This window comes from Seriola dumerili, unplaced genomic scaffold, assembly GCF_002260705.1.
Source record: "Seriola dumerili isolate Sdu_G_001 unplaced genomic scaffold, Sdu_1.0 BDQW01000025.1, whole genome shotgun sequence".
NCBI classification, from domain to species: domain Eukaryota; kingdom Metazoa; phylum Chordata; class Actinopteri; order Carangiformes; family Carangidae; genus Seriola; species Seriola dumerili.
In genome coordinates this window covers 6,653,117-6,668,109 of record NW_019174280.1, presented here as the reverse complement: position 1 = coordinate 6,668,109, position 14,993 = coordinate 6,653,117, and the positions used below count along the sequence as shown (strand labels likewise).

Here is a 14,993-nt window from a genome sequence, read left to right as displayed (position 1 = left end):
CGGGAGCTCAAACCATGGGGCACGAAACTGGACCGGCGATGAAGGTTATGTGCTTCAACCCAGGAAGTCGCCTCAAAGAAAAATCGCAAGATGCAGCCCTGAATCACTGACCCAATACCTTCATCTTAGCACTTTCATCAGTGCACTTTGTGTGGAAATTTGATTTTTTCCATGTATCTCTGCAAAGACTTGGCTGAGAAGATTAGATTCTGTCCATTATCAACATTAGATCTGCCTCAAAAATAAAAAAACGGATATTGTATTCTCCGCTTGACAGCAAAATTATCTATGTGGAATATAACATTCAGCAGATAAATCCTGGAACACAGCCATAATCAGATGTTATTATCACTCTGAGGATCTATCCCTAGTTTTCACCCTCTTCTGGTACACCGTGTTATTCTCTACGATGAATCCCAACAGCCTACCTGGGCATGTCCTCTTGCTGCTAAGTACTGTGCTGGGCCTGAGCGTAGGCTTAGAGTTTACTGGCTCTGAAGGTCAGTGGGCTCGCTACCTGCGCTGGGACGCCAGCTCCAGAAGTGACCTGACATTTCAATTCAAGACTTCAGAATCGGAAGGCCTGCTGCTCTACTTTGACGACGGCGGATACTGCGACTTCCTGCTTCTCAAGGTATCTGAGGGTAAGCTGCAGCTTTGCGTCAGCATCGACTGCGCCGAGACCACCATCACCTCTGATAAAATGATCAACGACAGCCGCTGGCACTTTGCCGCCATCAACAGGCACAATTTGCGGACTGGCTTGGCCGTGGATGGCCAGACCAAGACGGAGGAGGTGCGCCCCCAGCGTCAGTTCATGAAGATCGTCAGTGACCTCTTCCTTGGAGGGCTGCCGGGGGACATCCGCACATCTGCAATCACCCTGCCCTCAGTCCGTGAGCTGCCACCATTCAAGGGAATTATTACAGACCTCAGTTATGGAAGTAAGCTGCCCACGCTCATCAATAGTCAGAAAGTGCGCTTGGAGATGATGGGCCTTTGCACAGAGAACCCCTGTGAGAATGGCGGGATCTGCTCGCTGGCAGATGGAGAAACCTACTGTGACTGCTCCAAAACTGGATATGTAGGTCGATACTGCACTGAAGGTAAGAGGGCTGGCTCCAGAGCTTTCTGTGTCAAGCACTGAATATTGATTAAAATCTCTGTATAAAATTCAGAGTGATTGCTTATAAATTTAGAACTGACCTAACACCAAGTTTACTGTCTTCCTCCAGGTATACAGTATAAAAATACTACATTAACCCCTCCCTCATACTTGCTTTTTGCATCATAAAGTTATCTTATCGTGTGTGGCTTAAAACTCATTGTATTTTTGCTAAACCATAAATTTCAATACAGACTGCTGAAATTAGATTTAATTTCCATAACTGCGTTGCTATTCCCGCTACACCTAATGTGATTTGTGTCACCCCAAACTTCATTTATAAAACGCCTTGAAAAATGTGCATTGATTGCAATGTAGCATTTTGCACAACAGTGTAATTTATATGAAGCGCGGGCACGTATACTCCCGTGTGTTTGAAAGATTTAGTGCAGTTCATTCATTGTAGGTTGTTGCTCTTGCAGCTTCTCTTAGAAAGTCTTCATATTTCATGTGGGAGTTAAATTGGAGGTGATGTGCTCAGCATTTCCTCTCCCGTCACAGTTATTACTTTTGATGAGGAAGCGGTGGATATGGTATTAGCTGATATGACTAAAATTACAACACTCAATTCTCTCTTCTCCGTTAAATGTATTCAGCTCTTGCAAGGTGGTGCAGGGACCTGAAGGTACACTCAATGTTTGGATGAGAAACAACTTCATCTATTTTTCCTCTGCTTCTGTGCCAAGGCCATCTCTTTTTTGGTGGAGTGTAATGAGATGCAGCACTTCGACAATATTCTACTCTATTCCATCTCCACGCCTTTAAAGATATAGGCATACAAAGCTTTTTTTTTCTCCAGCTAATACAGTGCTTATGTATACTCTCAAACGGCCCAGTGTCAGTGATATAATACAGGACCCACTTTTAAAAGTGGACCTTTCCTCCCACTCCAGGAAATGCAAAAAAAAAAAAAAAATCATTTTCCCTTGTACTGTACTATGAACTTCTTTCAATTTTCTAATTCTGCTGGTTTAGGACTGGTTAATGTTAAAACCTACATCTTCCAAAACACACCACTGCTCTCAGCCTTGAGATCAATGCCTGCTGATGCAGATAATTTAATTTCTTCTTTTTTGGTACTCCCACATCATAAAAAAATTAAATTTTTCATATGTAGATCAGTAATCTCACACGCTTAACTCTTTTCTTCATGTGTATGGATTGTAAAGGATAACTTTGTGTGAACTGACCCATGTCAAATTTCCTCCACTGCTGACCCACTTCCTGCCTGCCTAAATCAGACTGACATGGCTGAGGGATGACTCCATTTTGCCAAAAATCAGGGGAACGCTCACTGAACGCGACAGCACTGATTGCAAGTTATTTTAAACTGTGTCTAATACAGTTAAGATGTCATTATTTGCCAGCATTACAGCAGGCATTTAAAATATGCATTTCCAGATTTCCGTGCAGGGGTTTGCTGCATTAGGTTTCATAATGTGTCCGATCATTTCCCGCTCAAACGAAGCTGTTTGGAGCTTAAATCCCAAGCGCTAGCCTGTGGCATTGTTCAGGACAGCACGCGATGTGCTGGTTGCAGAGCAGTCAAGCGGATGGACTGGACTTGCCCCCTTTTCGCTTCATCCCATTTGCTCATTGGCTGTGTCGAACAGTCGATGGAGGAGGATAAGGAGGAGGAGGAGGTGGTGGTCCATTTGTCTGAGAGCTTCCTGAGAGCTGACAGGGGAACTATGACATCCTTTGTCTTAAAACAACCAAGGTTTTAAGAGCGCACTTGCGACTCAGCCAGACAGCTTGGACAGGGAAAGATGGTCATATCTCAGCCGCAGGGCAGAGCAAGTATGACGAGTGAATTCACCACTGGCCTGTTGTACCCCAATTTGTCCCAGGAGGTCAGCTGTTGGACACGAACCACCCCCTGCTTACTTCCTCTCTGTCTGTCTGTCTTTCTCCCACACACACATACACACACACACACCTATTCTCCATTTTCTTCTGCTCTGAGGCAACACAAGAGCGAAGCAGGGAGGGTAGTCATGTTAGCTTCCCAGCTGATCTGACTGCTGCTCTCGTCTGCCTTCCCATTAACTGATGTGGTCGATTGTTGATTATGCCACAGAGACTGGGAACCATAATTAGGAGGATAATGAGAACAGAGATGGCTAATTTGCCCGGAAAATGCTTGCACAAACACCACCGTCAAATTCAAACTGTCTGTTGGCAAACTAGCACAGTATTTTTTTTTATTGCTAAGCCCACATGTCCACAAGTGGCAAAATACTTCAAGCAGCCCTGGAGCACAGAACGTTTGTGGGGGATACTCAAGAGTGATCAAACTTTCATCAGTTGGTTGCAGTTAGATGTGAACAACTGCTTAGCACACCTGTCTTTGTCGGCATACTGTTGATTATGCCGCACATTAATGAGCGATGAAAGCAATCTGTCAAACCCGTGAATATTTATATGTTACATTATCAGGCTGCATGGCCGGGGCCTTGCATGCATGCACTCAGATACATTTGCATTCACAGTCGTGCACACAAACACACATACACACACACACACATACACGCGGGAGAAATGAGGCCCTGGAGCTGCTCGTTAAACTGGCAGATGGCTGACTGACTGAGTTGACTGGGCCTTGGAAGCATTTTGCCAGCCGTATTCCTAATGGTAGCCTGCTAGCCCACTGGCCTAGAAGGGAAACGCGAGAAGTGGGCAGAATTAACATGTGAGATGAGAAATGAGAAAACGGCATGGGAAGAGTTGGATAGAGCCTGTCTGTGCCACTTGTGCACTGAAAAAACCACCCATTCCCACACTGTTTCTCCATTTTTGGGTGTGTGTTTCTTGCATTGAGGGATAGCTTGGTTAGCACTCTGCTGAAGCATTATTATTACATGATAATCATGAGACAGTCTCTGTCTGTCTGAGCCTGTGCAGCTCTTCCCAAATAGTCCAGCTCGGCTTGCAGCTTAGCACCACAAACAGTTGGCCATAAAACACATGTTCAGTCTCTCCTCCCATGTGGATCAGGATGTATCAGTGTGACTAACTGTGTCAGGGCAATGAGCTGAAATTAGACACCACTCACCACTCGCTCTGCACATGTGTTGACTTTGGCAGGCGAATCCACTGCTGCAGCCTCGGACTATTGTCTTGTGCTGTGTTGATAACTCTAAAAACTGCTTCTTTCTGCGGAGTCATCTTTAATATTAACTTGATTCCATTCCCGTTATTAACTGTGCAAATATCAGTATCTTTTATGGTAATGATCTGGATATTGTCCCTCCTTCTGTTCAATTAAATTAATGGGGGTGACATTATGAAGTCTGTTGAATACCTCAGGGTTTTTTCAGTTACAATGAGATGTGCATAAGGTCAAGGTTATTAAGAGCTACACTGGATTGTTTAATGAATATGTAAAATGATCGTTCATTTCCTCTGTTGGAATCCTACATCCTGCATTTGTAATGAACACTTTAAGGCCCTTTTTGCTTAAAAAATATTCACAGGCTTGATGGAAGGCTAGTAATTGAATGCTAGGGCAAGCAAACTGTTAAGCAAGTGCTGAAATGGTGCCTTCAGGCTTAGCTTTGGGGATTAATAAACAGACATGGAAAAAATGACAGTTACAATAATCTTACTATAAAAAGTAGGTCAGGGGGAAAAAAAGGAAAAAAATGGTGCAGGGACTTGCCTGATTCCAGTGCAGAGGGCATTTGTGTCTAGTGCCCAAGCTGAAAATTATGTTTGGATTTGAGTGGTGAAGCTGCTGGTAAAATAGAGCAGGGGATTATACTCGGACCACATGTCCTCCACAGCACATTGGCTTGTTCTGGATGCTGTCGCATCAAGAGAAAGGGTTTTATCTACATGGGAAACTGAGCATTTAACACACACACACACACACATATTGTATAGACGCACTTACTGAGCGCAAGCATTTGCACAGTCAGAAAAAAAAAAAAAAACGTGTTCCTGCTCAATCAGGCACATGCATTCAGGGGTCCTAAGTCCCCCAGTTGTGGAGAGCCAGAGCTGCACTGCTGTCCATCAGCTGGCCACTATCTCCCTTCCCCCCACTTCCATGGTTCGTCCTTCCCTTTCCTCTGCCAATGTCATCCTTTATCGTGTGGGAGGAGAAGTAGCAGCCATTTTGGGCTCCCTAAAGGAGACAGGAGAAAATCTCACCTCGTCGTCACCAGCAGCTTCCACTGAATTTGTCTCCCTGCGCCTCCCCTCAAATGATATTTCTGTCTTGTGTTGAGTTTCTTAAATTTAACATTTAACAAGGACTTAATGCTGTCAGGGAGAAAAAATAAAGTAAAGCATTGAAAATCCCCAGTTATATCAAGTGGTGGGAAACGGACCAGGCCTCTGTTGCATCCTGGGCAGAGATCAAGACAGTCAAATTAACATCTGATATTTGTGCATTAGAGCCAACATTTAATTAAGATTAATTTAATTTCCTCGTGTCAGTCCTTGATACTCTTTAGGGGCTCTGATTGCAGAAATTTCTCAAAATTCATTTCAGGCTACAAGCACCAGGTTTGGTGGGGAAAAAAAGTGGAATCCTGTAATACAGCGCAACATATAACCACGTATACAACTGAGACTGAATTCACCCAGTGATCTCTCATGTGCCCTAAATCAGACTGGCATGTTTGATACCCACAAGGTGTCATCCACTGGTGAGATCCTGGTGAGGATGTTTGCTGCAAGGGATGAAGCTTAATGTGTGGCTTATTTTTTTTCTCTTTTTTTTTTTTTTTTTTTTTTTTTTTTTTTTTTGTCATGCCATGCTGTGAACTACAGGAATCCCACAGTGAGCGTTCCCCTGAGAAACCACAAGGGGTGTGTTGAATTTGGGTCAGCAGTGAAGAAAATGTCGGTGGGTGGGTGGGTTAAAGGGGCAAAAGGGGGGAAGTGGAGGAGTATGATATGGGTCTAAGAAGGAGCGTCCTGAGATCCACAAACCTCACAACACCATAAATCCTCTGTGTGGGTGTGGATTTATGTCTCCTCTTATGTGTGTGAGGCACTCTGTGCGATACAAGCTGCAGAATATTATGTTACTGTAACAATATTCGAAATGTGTAAGAGTTGATTGGCAAAGGTGTCATGTCAATCTGGTTCCCTGAGAGGACGGGACAGATGAAACTTTGTGTTTTTTTTCTCCACAGGGATTTTTACTGAGGTAGTTATTTTGATCAGGCATGTCAAGGGGCAGCTCTCCGCTCCTTACATGGCAACACAATGCTTAGAAGTGTGGTATGTTTTGCATGGTAGACCAACATGCAAAAGCGGCTGTAGTGTGTCACTAATGCAGGACTTCTCTTTGCTTTCTCTCCTTCTTCTTCTGACAACTCCACAGCAGTCCAGAGAAAACCAGGTGAGTCTCAAGAAAGACAGGTCACACTTTCAGTTCAACTTAAGCAGCAGTTCATTTCATATCACATTATGTAATCTGTAATTCATTCAGTTTTCAAACTTCAAGGAAAAATGTACCAGTAATATTGTTATAGTTGACATTTATTCAGTAAACAACCTGCAGAGCTACTTTATATTCACATACTGTGTTGCTCTCTTTATTAGTCATTTGTCTGTTTCAACAGAAAGCTTTCAAATGCACTTGGGAAAGCTTTGCTTTTAGTGTGATAGCCATGGTTTGCCATCATGCAAAGCATGCATAATGGCAATACAAGTGTAGTATTGGTGTGCTGTTGTTCCTCAAATTTTCTCTCTGTTCCTGTCTGTTTGATTTTTCTCTTCAAGGCCTCGCACACCTGAAGGCAGAGCAAGGTACTCTCTTCTTTTTCTTTGTAGATCTCTATTGTTTTTTTTTTTTTGTGTTCACTCGCCGCCTAGCTTGGTTTTGGGGCGTAATTTTGCGCTGTGTGCCTTCACTACCTGTCCATGTGCATTTGTGTGTTGCTGTGCTTTCATTGTTGCTGCAGAGAAGTGGGAGGGTTTGTGTGGGTCTATGTGTGTGTTGGTGGGGAAGGATGCATGGCGGCATGGCATGTTCCTCATCTCACCTTCATCTCTCTCTCTCTGTCTCTCTCTCTCTCTCTCTCTCTCTCTCTCTCTCCCCCTCTCTCTCTCTCTCTCTGCTTCTGTGTCTCCTCACCCTCGTTTCACCCAGGTTTCTGTGTATTACATAATTGTGGACTGTTTTCAGTTCCACAGCTAACATGCAGTGACACACTCCACTGTTCCTACTCGACCTCTGCAGTGATGGGGTAGCGGAGGCGTGAGGGAGGGAGGATGAAAAGCAGGGGAGCAGGAGGGTGGATAAGGAAATCACTGGAATTTGGGGAGACAGCTTAGAGGAAGAAGACAAGGATTGGTATGGGAGATAAAGAGGAGGAAAAATTGTCATGGTTAGATATAGTACAAGTGTTTGAGTTGCCTAACCTTAATTATACTTTAACCATATTTTATTTTCCATAACTACAATAAACCATACTGTTATTATCATGAGCAGATAATTTCAAAACAAATTATTTTATGTTCATTCTTGACCTTGGAAACAGCAGTAACGAAAATAAACTCACCTTAAGGTTCATTTAGAGCTAGTTTTCAATCGTAACACATGAGATTGGATGATTTTGTAGAACCAATGCTTTATATAGGGTTCAGAAGGAACTGTGTTAGGGTTCTGTCACACCAGCATTTAGAGCTGTGAAATTGGCAAGATCTTTGGATTTGCATGGAAACGTAAATTCTCGATATGCTTTCGCATATAGTTCAACTCCGTACTCACCAACCAGTTGCAAACCGTCTGGACAGCGCTGACCTTTTAAGGTGACGGAGATAACTGGAGAGTCCAAAATTGAGAAAGCGATTATATTAGCTGTGCTGTAAAGCTTTTCTTCATAGCCTTCTCTTTCGTCTCCCGAGTAACAAGGGAGGTCAACAGAGCGCTCTTCTTCATTACCATTTTGCCGCAAACACAACTGGCCACAATGGAAGGTCGCCTCTGCAAGTTACCAAGCTTCCAGTGCCACTTCTTTTCAGATGATGTACCGATAAATTTTGATCAATGCCTCTTTCTGTCTGACCTCAGTGTGGAGATGCAGTTCAGCAAAAGATAAAGAAAACAGAGAACGCTAAAATTGTGAAGTGTCAGTTGTCTGCTGCCCACACTCGCTTCTCTCATTTCCCCACCATTTGCATGATTGTCAACATTTTGCATGAAATTGTCAGTTGGCAGTGTACAGGCTTATGGTAGACTAACAATAGCTTATCCCCACTTTTTGCTGTCTTTCTCTGATGCTCTGCGCGGGATGACACTCTTCCCTCTTTTATCTCTGCGGATCCTTTCTCCTGTCCAAAACTGTAGGTAGAAACAAAGGTACAGAAATCCCTTTTTTCCTTACTGTACTCTTATCTGCACTGCAAGAGCTGTGTGTGTGTGTGTGTGTGTGTGGGTGTGTGTGTGTGTGTGGGAGGGGGGGTGTGTGCGTGTGTGTGCGTACGTGTGCATGCGTGTGTGTGGAATCTGTGCTTGGGCTGCCACTGGTTAATCATTCATTATGTCTGTTCATTAAAAGTGGGCATGTGCTCATCTGTGTGTTTGAGGGAAAAAGGGAAAAATCATGGAGCTCGATGCTCTCCAGCTAACGATTGCCCGTATTTACTGTTGCATGAAGGATGAGTGAGTGAGCAGAGAGATGAGTTGAAATGGAGAGAAATATGGTGTCAGTACTGGAGACTGGAGATTTTCACATGATTATCACTGTTAAATTTAAAATGATGTTAGTCGTAGTTTGAATTATTCAGTGTCTTTGCAAACAGTTGATATTAAACTTGGACAGCGCTGTGCGTGTACGTGCTAAATGAGTGATCATTGAACATGCTCGTGTTCTTTGTGAACGGTGAAGTGAATGTATCAATTTGCAATTAAGGCACCAGAGGGTGGGGGTAATGCACCAGAAAGCTGTTTGCCAACCACTAAAAAAAAAAAACATCAGGTGAAGAACCGTGTTTTACGGTGGCACCCGGTATGCGTCCGGCACGGCTAGTGTCTGCAAATCAAACACAGGAGTGTCTGACGCTGAATGGGGAAACGGTGGTGGCGTTGGCCCTTCTCATGGATCTCCCCAGTTATGGCGCGTTCATGTGGGCCCTCGGAGGGTTGCCTTAGCTGGCGCCTAACACCTGACATATAACCGCGGGACCAGGGCAATCCGACTGCTTAATTTAAACAATGCTGTCTGTGATTCTATAGTAGTATAGAGTAATTCATTGAGTTTGGGAAGAGGCAATGATAGAGTAGGAGGAGGTTCTACTGAAAAAGAAAAGTTCAGAGCAGCTTGTTTTTAAAAAAAAAAAAAAATGGATGAAATGAACATGAACTAGTTCTTTTTTTGGAATTGTGAACTAAGTCCGAAATTCAAAATTGTGAAGTATGAGCATGAACTGGTTGAGTTTAATTTGTGTGAACTGAACTTTGAGCTGTTGGGAGGTGTGAACTTGCACAACACTGACGCATGGACTGTCTGTGTGAAGATGAGGCGTGTGTGTGTCTCTAAGTGCTTAATTGGACGTGACAGTTTCTGTGTCTGTTGAAAAGGAGCTGATCGGTGAATTTCATCTGATATTTTGGCTTCGTTTGAATGAGGTCATAGCAGTGACCTCTGTTGCCGTTGTGCAGAGAATATCCTCATTATTCATTTATCAAAGCCACGTGATACACTCTGTAGTTGTGTGTGGTCATGCATGTTGTGTGTGTGTCTGTCTGTGTGTGTGTTTGTGTATGCTTGTGAATTATGATCCTGACTGATATCAGTTTAAGGCAAATTGTGTATTGTCTGACTTTTGACTGAAACCTGGTCACAAAAGAACCGACTACAATGGTATGTGTGAGTCATCTATGTTCACAGTTTTGAACAACTGAATGTGCCTGTCCCTCTTGGTTACTGTTGCTATGCCTGTCAGGCTTTTTGTTTACAATGTTAAGAGGGGGCAGCTTCATCACTCTAAATTGTCAGTCATTTTCGAAACAATGGTTCCATAATTGCAGACAGGTAGACAAAAGCAGGTTTCTCATTTTAAGCCTGCAGCTGTTTATTTTACTTGCAGCTGTCCCTGGCAGAATTATCAGCTCTAACTGGTTAATTAGTACACACAGTGAAGGTGCTACTCGTGGAAGAGTTTTTTTTTTCTATAACCCATAATCGCACAAACTAAGGTAGTGTGATGTGCCTCTTGGCTTTGGAAGTAACACTCGGTTACTACACTAGTTAGCCAGACATGCTAACATTTGCAGCTTATATTGGAGCAGAAAAACACACTTTTGAATCCATTTCTTACAATTATATTTTGGGTTTTTGTTGTAAATGCTAAAAAAAAAAAAAAAAAAAGGCTCAACCCTCCCAACTCTTTAGATGCAGAGTGTAGGTCTTACTGCAGCCTCATGCACCCTGTGTCTTGAAGTGCAGAAATCCAAAGCTTGACAGGCTTGTCATGCCTAGTTACAGTTGCTAAGCTATGATTGGACAGTTGCTGTTCTGGGGAAGGGCTTAGAGAACAGTCAGTTACTGTATGATCATCTATCGTGATTGATATGAAGTAATGGAAAGCTGTGTATTTTCTGTCTTTTGAACTGAAATGTGATCTCAATGAGATTACAATTACTGCTGTATCAGACCCTGCACTGTTTTCTCCCCGTGGATGGGGCCAACCAAAAACAGAATTCCCTTACACTTGTATCACTTCAGCATATCAGGTAGCAGTGGGCCGTTCAGTGTGTGGTGAGAGGTCCCACAGTGGTTTGGTTGTTAGTGTTGTTGCATAACACGACAAGAGGGACCCAGGTTTGATGCATGACTGTGGTCCTTAATATGTGGAGTCCGTGGGGGTTTCGTCTGGGTGTTCCAGTTTCCTCCAACATGCAAATCAGATGGACAGGGGACTTTAAATTACGCGTATGTCATTAAAAGTGTGACTGAGTGTCTCTCTCTACATTAACCCTGCAATGATCCCTGGCTAGGCTCCAGAGTTTTGTGTGGAAAGGAATAACTATCTTAATAATGAGAATAATGTTGTCAGAATTACAGCTACTTAATCAAAAATCACTTAATTACCATTAGAGATATAAAAGATCATTTTAAAGCACTCAGACAAGGCAGTTTTCATTTTACGCAACTTATTATACGACTTTTTATTGTGAAATACTGAGATCCTGATGTGTAAAATGAGGATATGCCTTACAGCGAGTCCCTGTGCTATTACATTCATGTCTCTGCAGTTGCGTATATGTACTGTAAATGGCACAGTGGTCAGAGGGCACGGTAAGTGGGAGGCTGGGGAGAAGAGACTAGAGAATAGACCCGAGGGGAGAAGCTAGAGAGAGCGGGGGGAAGGGGCTGAAGGCGAAAGAAGGAGAGAAAGATAGAACGGGAAAGGATGGAGTGCTGCAGATGAAGGGACCAGGGGAGCATGTCAGTGTTGTGAGGGCACATATTTCTAATGAAAAATATGGAGCACCTTGTCATCCCTGTACTCAAATCTGGGGCCGATGCCGCATGTACCCTGAGCCATCCATCCAGAAAGTTATAGTCCCTCGCAGTCAGAGAGGTCCCGATTGTTCTTGGCTCAGAGATGCAACTTTTTTTGATGCATAGCTGTGACGATGTAGCAAACTTTTTAGAAGCCATGGCAGTGGACCAGGGACTGTGCTCCAGTTAGCAACATTGCTCCAGTTAGTAACACGCGGCACTTCAACCTGCAGATATGTTTAGCTTATTGAACTGCACATATAATATCTCTATTTTCAGGTTGTAGTGGTTGAGCTGTCATGTTTTAAGCATATACAATTAAGAAAATGTAATTGAGATCACTCATGTTCGTCTCGTTGCGAATTGAATGATTTAATTAACTGAGCTGTCAATGTTCATGTGAGCCCAAATACCAATCAAAAACCTGACTTACAGCTGATCTAAATAAGTCATCTGGATAATGAGATCTGGCCATAAGGGCTTGCATTCACACCGTGAAAAAATGACTGCCAAGTGTGGTTAAAGTAATCGCCGAAAGATGGCCTCTGAGCAGCTTCATGTTCCTCTGACCACAGTTGCTCATATTATGAAAATGTTTCAGGTTCATGGGACCGTAGCCATAAACCGTAACCTCCCTCAAGGAGTTTGCAAGAGGAAAACTGACCCCAGATTGAACAGAAGGATAGTTTGAATGGCAGAAAAAGAACCAATGACAACTTCAAAACAGATACATGCTGACCTCCAAGATCCTGGAACTACAGTGTCTGGAAGCACTGTACATCGCTTTCTGAGCTCCATGGAAGAAGAGAAACACAACACATCTGATTGGAGTTTGCTTGCAATATATGTTTCAGTCATCATGTTTCCGGGAGAAGCATTGGACATATATATTAAGATAGAGCTATTCTGTAAGTCACATTAGTTCCATGTTCACAGAGGGAAAAATTAAGCTTTCCAAGAAAAGAACTCCATCCCCAGTGTGACACACGAAGGAGGTTCAGTTATGTTGTGGGGCTGCTTTGCAGCATCTGGAACAGGGGGGCTTGAATCTGTGCCTGGCAAAATGAAATCAGGCGATCATCAAAGCATTCTGAAGTTAAACATACACTGCCCAGTGTCAGAGAGCTCTGTCTCAGTTTCAGGTCATGGCTCGTCCAAGACGATAATGACCCAAAACATACATTTAAAAAGCAGCCAGGAATGGATGAGAAGAAAACATTGGACAGTTCTAAAGTGGCCTGCTGTGAGTCCTGGTCTTAATCCAGTTGAACATCTGTGGAAAGAGCTGAAACTCGCAGTTGGGAGAAGGCACCCATCAAAGCCGAAAGAAGTGGAGCAGTTTGCTGAGGAAGAGTTCAGCCAAACTACCAGCTGGGAAGTGTAGACGTCTCATTAAGAGCTACAAAAAGTGTTTGATTGCAGTGATTGCCTCAAAGGATGTGTTTTATTAGCTTAAGGGACCCAATATATTTGTTCTTGACATTTTCATTTGTTTAATTATTTAAAATCATATATTACACTGAAAATCAAAACCAGTGTGTCTGTTCTATTACGTATGGAATAGAGAATAGTGAATAGTGGATGCCAATTACTTCTGTCAGTTTCAACGGTTATTCTTCATAGGTGGAACGGCACCTATAATTTTGGCCATGTCTGTATTTGTACTTATTTTGATTATAGCAGTTTTTGATTTGACAGTTTACTGAGCTTCCTACCTGAAGTACACTTTTCTAAAAGTATCACAACCCACTTAGATCTGCTGCTTGGACCTGCTTGCAAAGCATTGATCAAAAGCACTTCCTTAGCATATTTTGTGCTAACATAGCACAAGCAAAAAAAGCAAAACATGCTCAGACCATATTGTCCTCCACATGAAGACCCATTTTGCACTCACTGACTTGTGATAATTATTTTCTCCCCTATCTCTCATCAGTGATGTGCTTTCTTTTGACACCTGGATGGTGTTCACTGGGATTTGACAGTGTAGCCCAAGGTCAGAGGTGAAACTCTGTGTTACAGCCTGTGGGTCTCGTTGCCGGCGTCACCGAATAGCTTTCCTCTGAACACAAAAAATATCAGTACTTAAAATGTTTCCATTTTATCACCTGGTCTTCTTTCTGACACATGCAATAATAAAAATAAAAAAAAACCCTGAGAGAATTTAACTTGAATGCAAACACACAATGAGGAGAGTCCAAATATATGTTGCACCTTGCAATAATGAAATCTGGAGTTAATTTAAAACCTTGTTGACATGGCCTCATCCTAATATGAGTATCATGATGAAATATGCTGTACATGATAACAATATGTTGCACACGATTGCTGGGTAATGAAGAGAATTACAGTGTGCATGTTGTTTTTTATAAGTGTACTTGCTCCTTGTGCTGGAGATGATACAGAAATGGCTCACTCTGTAATGAAACTGTTTGGTCTCCAGGGGTGGACAGAGAGAGAGCACTGCTATAGTTGCTTCGGACATAACTTGGCAATGGGGGCGAGTCCACTTTAGAGAGCAGTTAGAGTGCTGGGAGGGAGGGAGAGGAGGAGTGAGGAGTTCAGCTCGAGCCTAATCCCTCTGCATGAAGGCTTAGGACTGAGAACTTATTCTCCGCTTCTGGAGTCACTCTCCCTAATTATCCCCTCAAAGTCCTGCCGCAAAGTTCACACAGACAAGATTTTTGCTTTCTGCCTCTGTCACACGCTCTGTTTCCGTCTCTCCCCCTCCCCTCCCTCCCTCTCTGTATATTCTCTCCCTGCCTGTCACCTTTCCTCTGACTCTGGCTCCATCTCTCTCACTCTCCCTCTCTGCCTTTGTCCCACCCTATTCATCTCTGTCGGCCTCAGTATTCTAGTTAGCCTTTCTCACTTTCTCTCGCCTCCTTTCCTGTGTTTCTCCAGTTCAAAAATACTGTGGACATTCATGAGCCTCACATCACAGTCAGGCTCAAGATGGGAGCACTATGCTGCTGCTTACTGCCTGTCCACAGATGCTGCCAGGCTTCAGTGGGATTTATGTTCAGCTCTGTCCATTCTCTTCAGAGCTTTTTCTTTGGTTAGTTCACTGGACTTTGCCACTACTGAGTCAGAGATATCACAGTGACTTTTTAGCAGTTCACAGTGCCTTTTTTGCAGTGTTACACAGTAGTTTCAGGTAATAGTCAACCAATATACTCTCTCCCTCAAAAAATGGAGATCATATAAAAAGAGAAAAATTATGTTTTGGTGCACAGCGTTACATAGTTTTGCCTTATTTGTTATGCCGTTCTGGACAGCAAATATAATTTATCTGCTGCTTTTTCAGGGAAATAAAGTGTGTCAATACTTGGAAATTGGCTAGTGGCATATAATGATGTATT

The 14,993-nt window shown here is 43.1% G+C and overlaps 1 protein-coding gene across 1 annotated transcript in view; it reads left to right on the top strand.

Moving 5' to 3' along the window:
• Positions 1-409: 409 nt before the first annotated feature.
• Positions 410-14,993, top strand: part of LOC111236123 (neurexin-3b) — a 281,111-nt gene continuing 266,527 nt past the window's right edge. Inside the window, exons 1-4 of the mRNA XM_022764739.1 lie at positions 410-1,106; positions 6,504-6,521; positions 6,905-6,931; positions 8,475-8,486. Coding sequence (XP_022620460.1) covers positions 410-1,106; positions 6,504-6,521; positions 6,905-6,931; positions 8,475-8,486 — 754 coding nt within the window. The remainder of the gene's footprint in view (positions 1,107-6,503; positions 6,522-6,904; positions 6,932-8,474; positions 8,487-14,993) is intronic.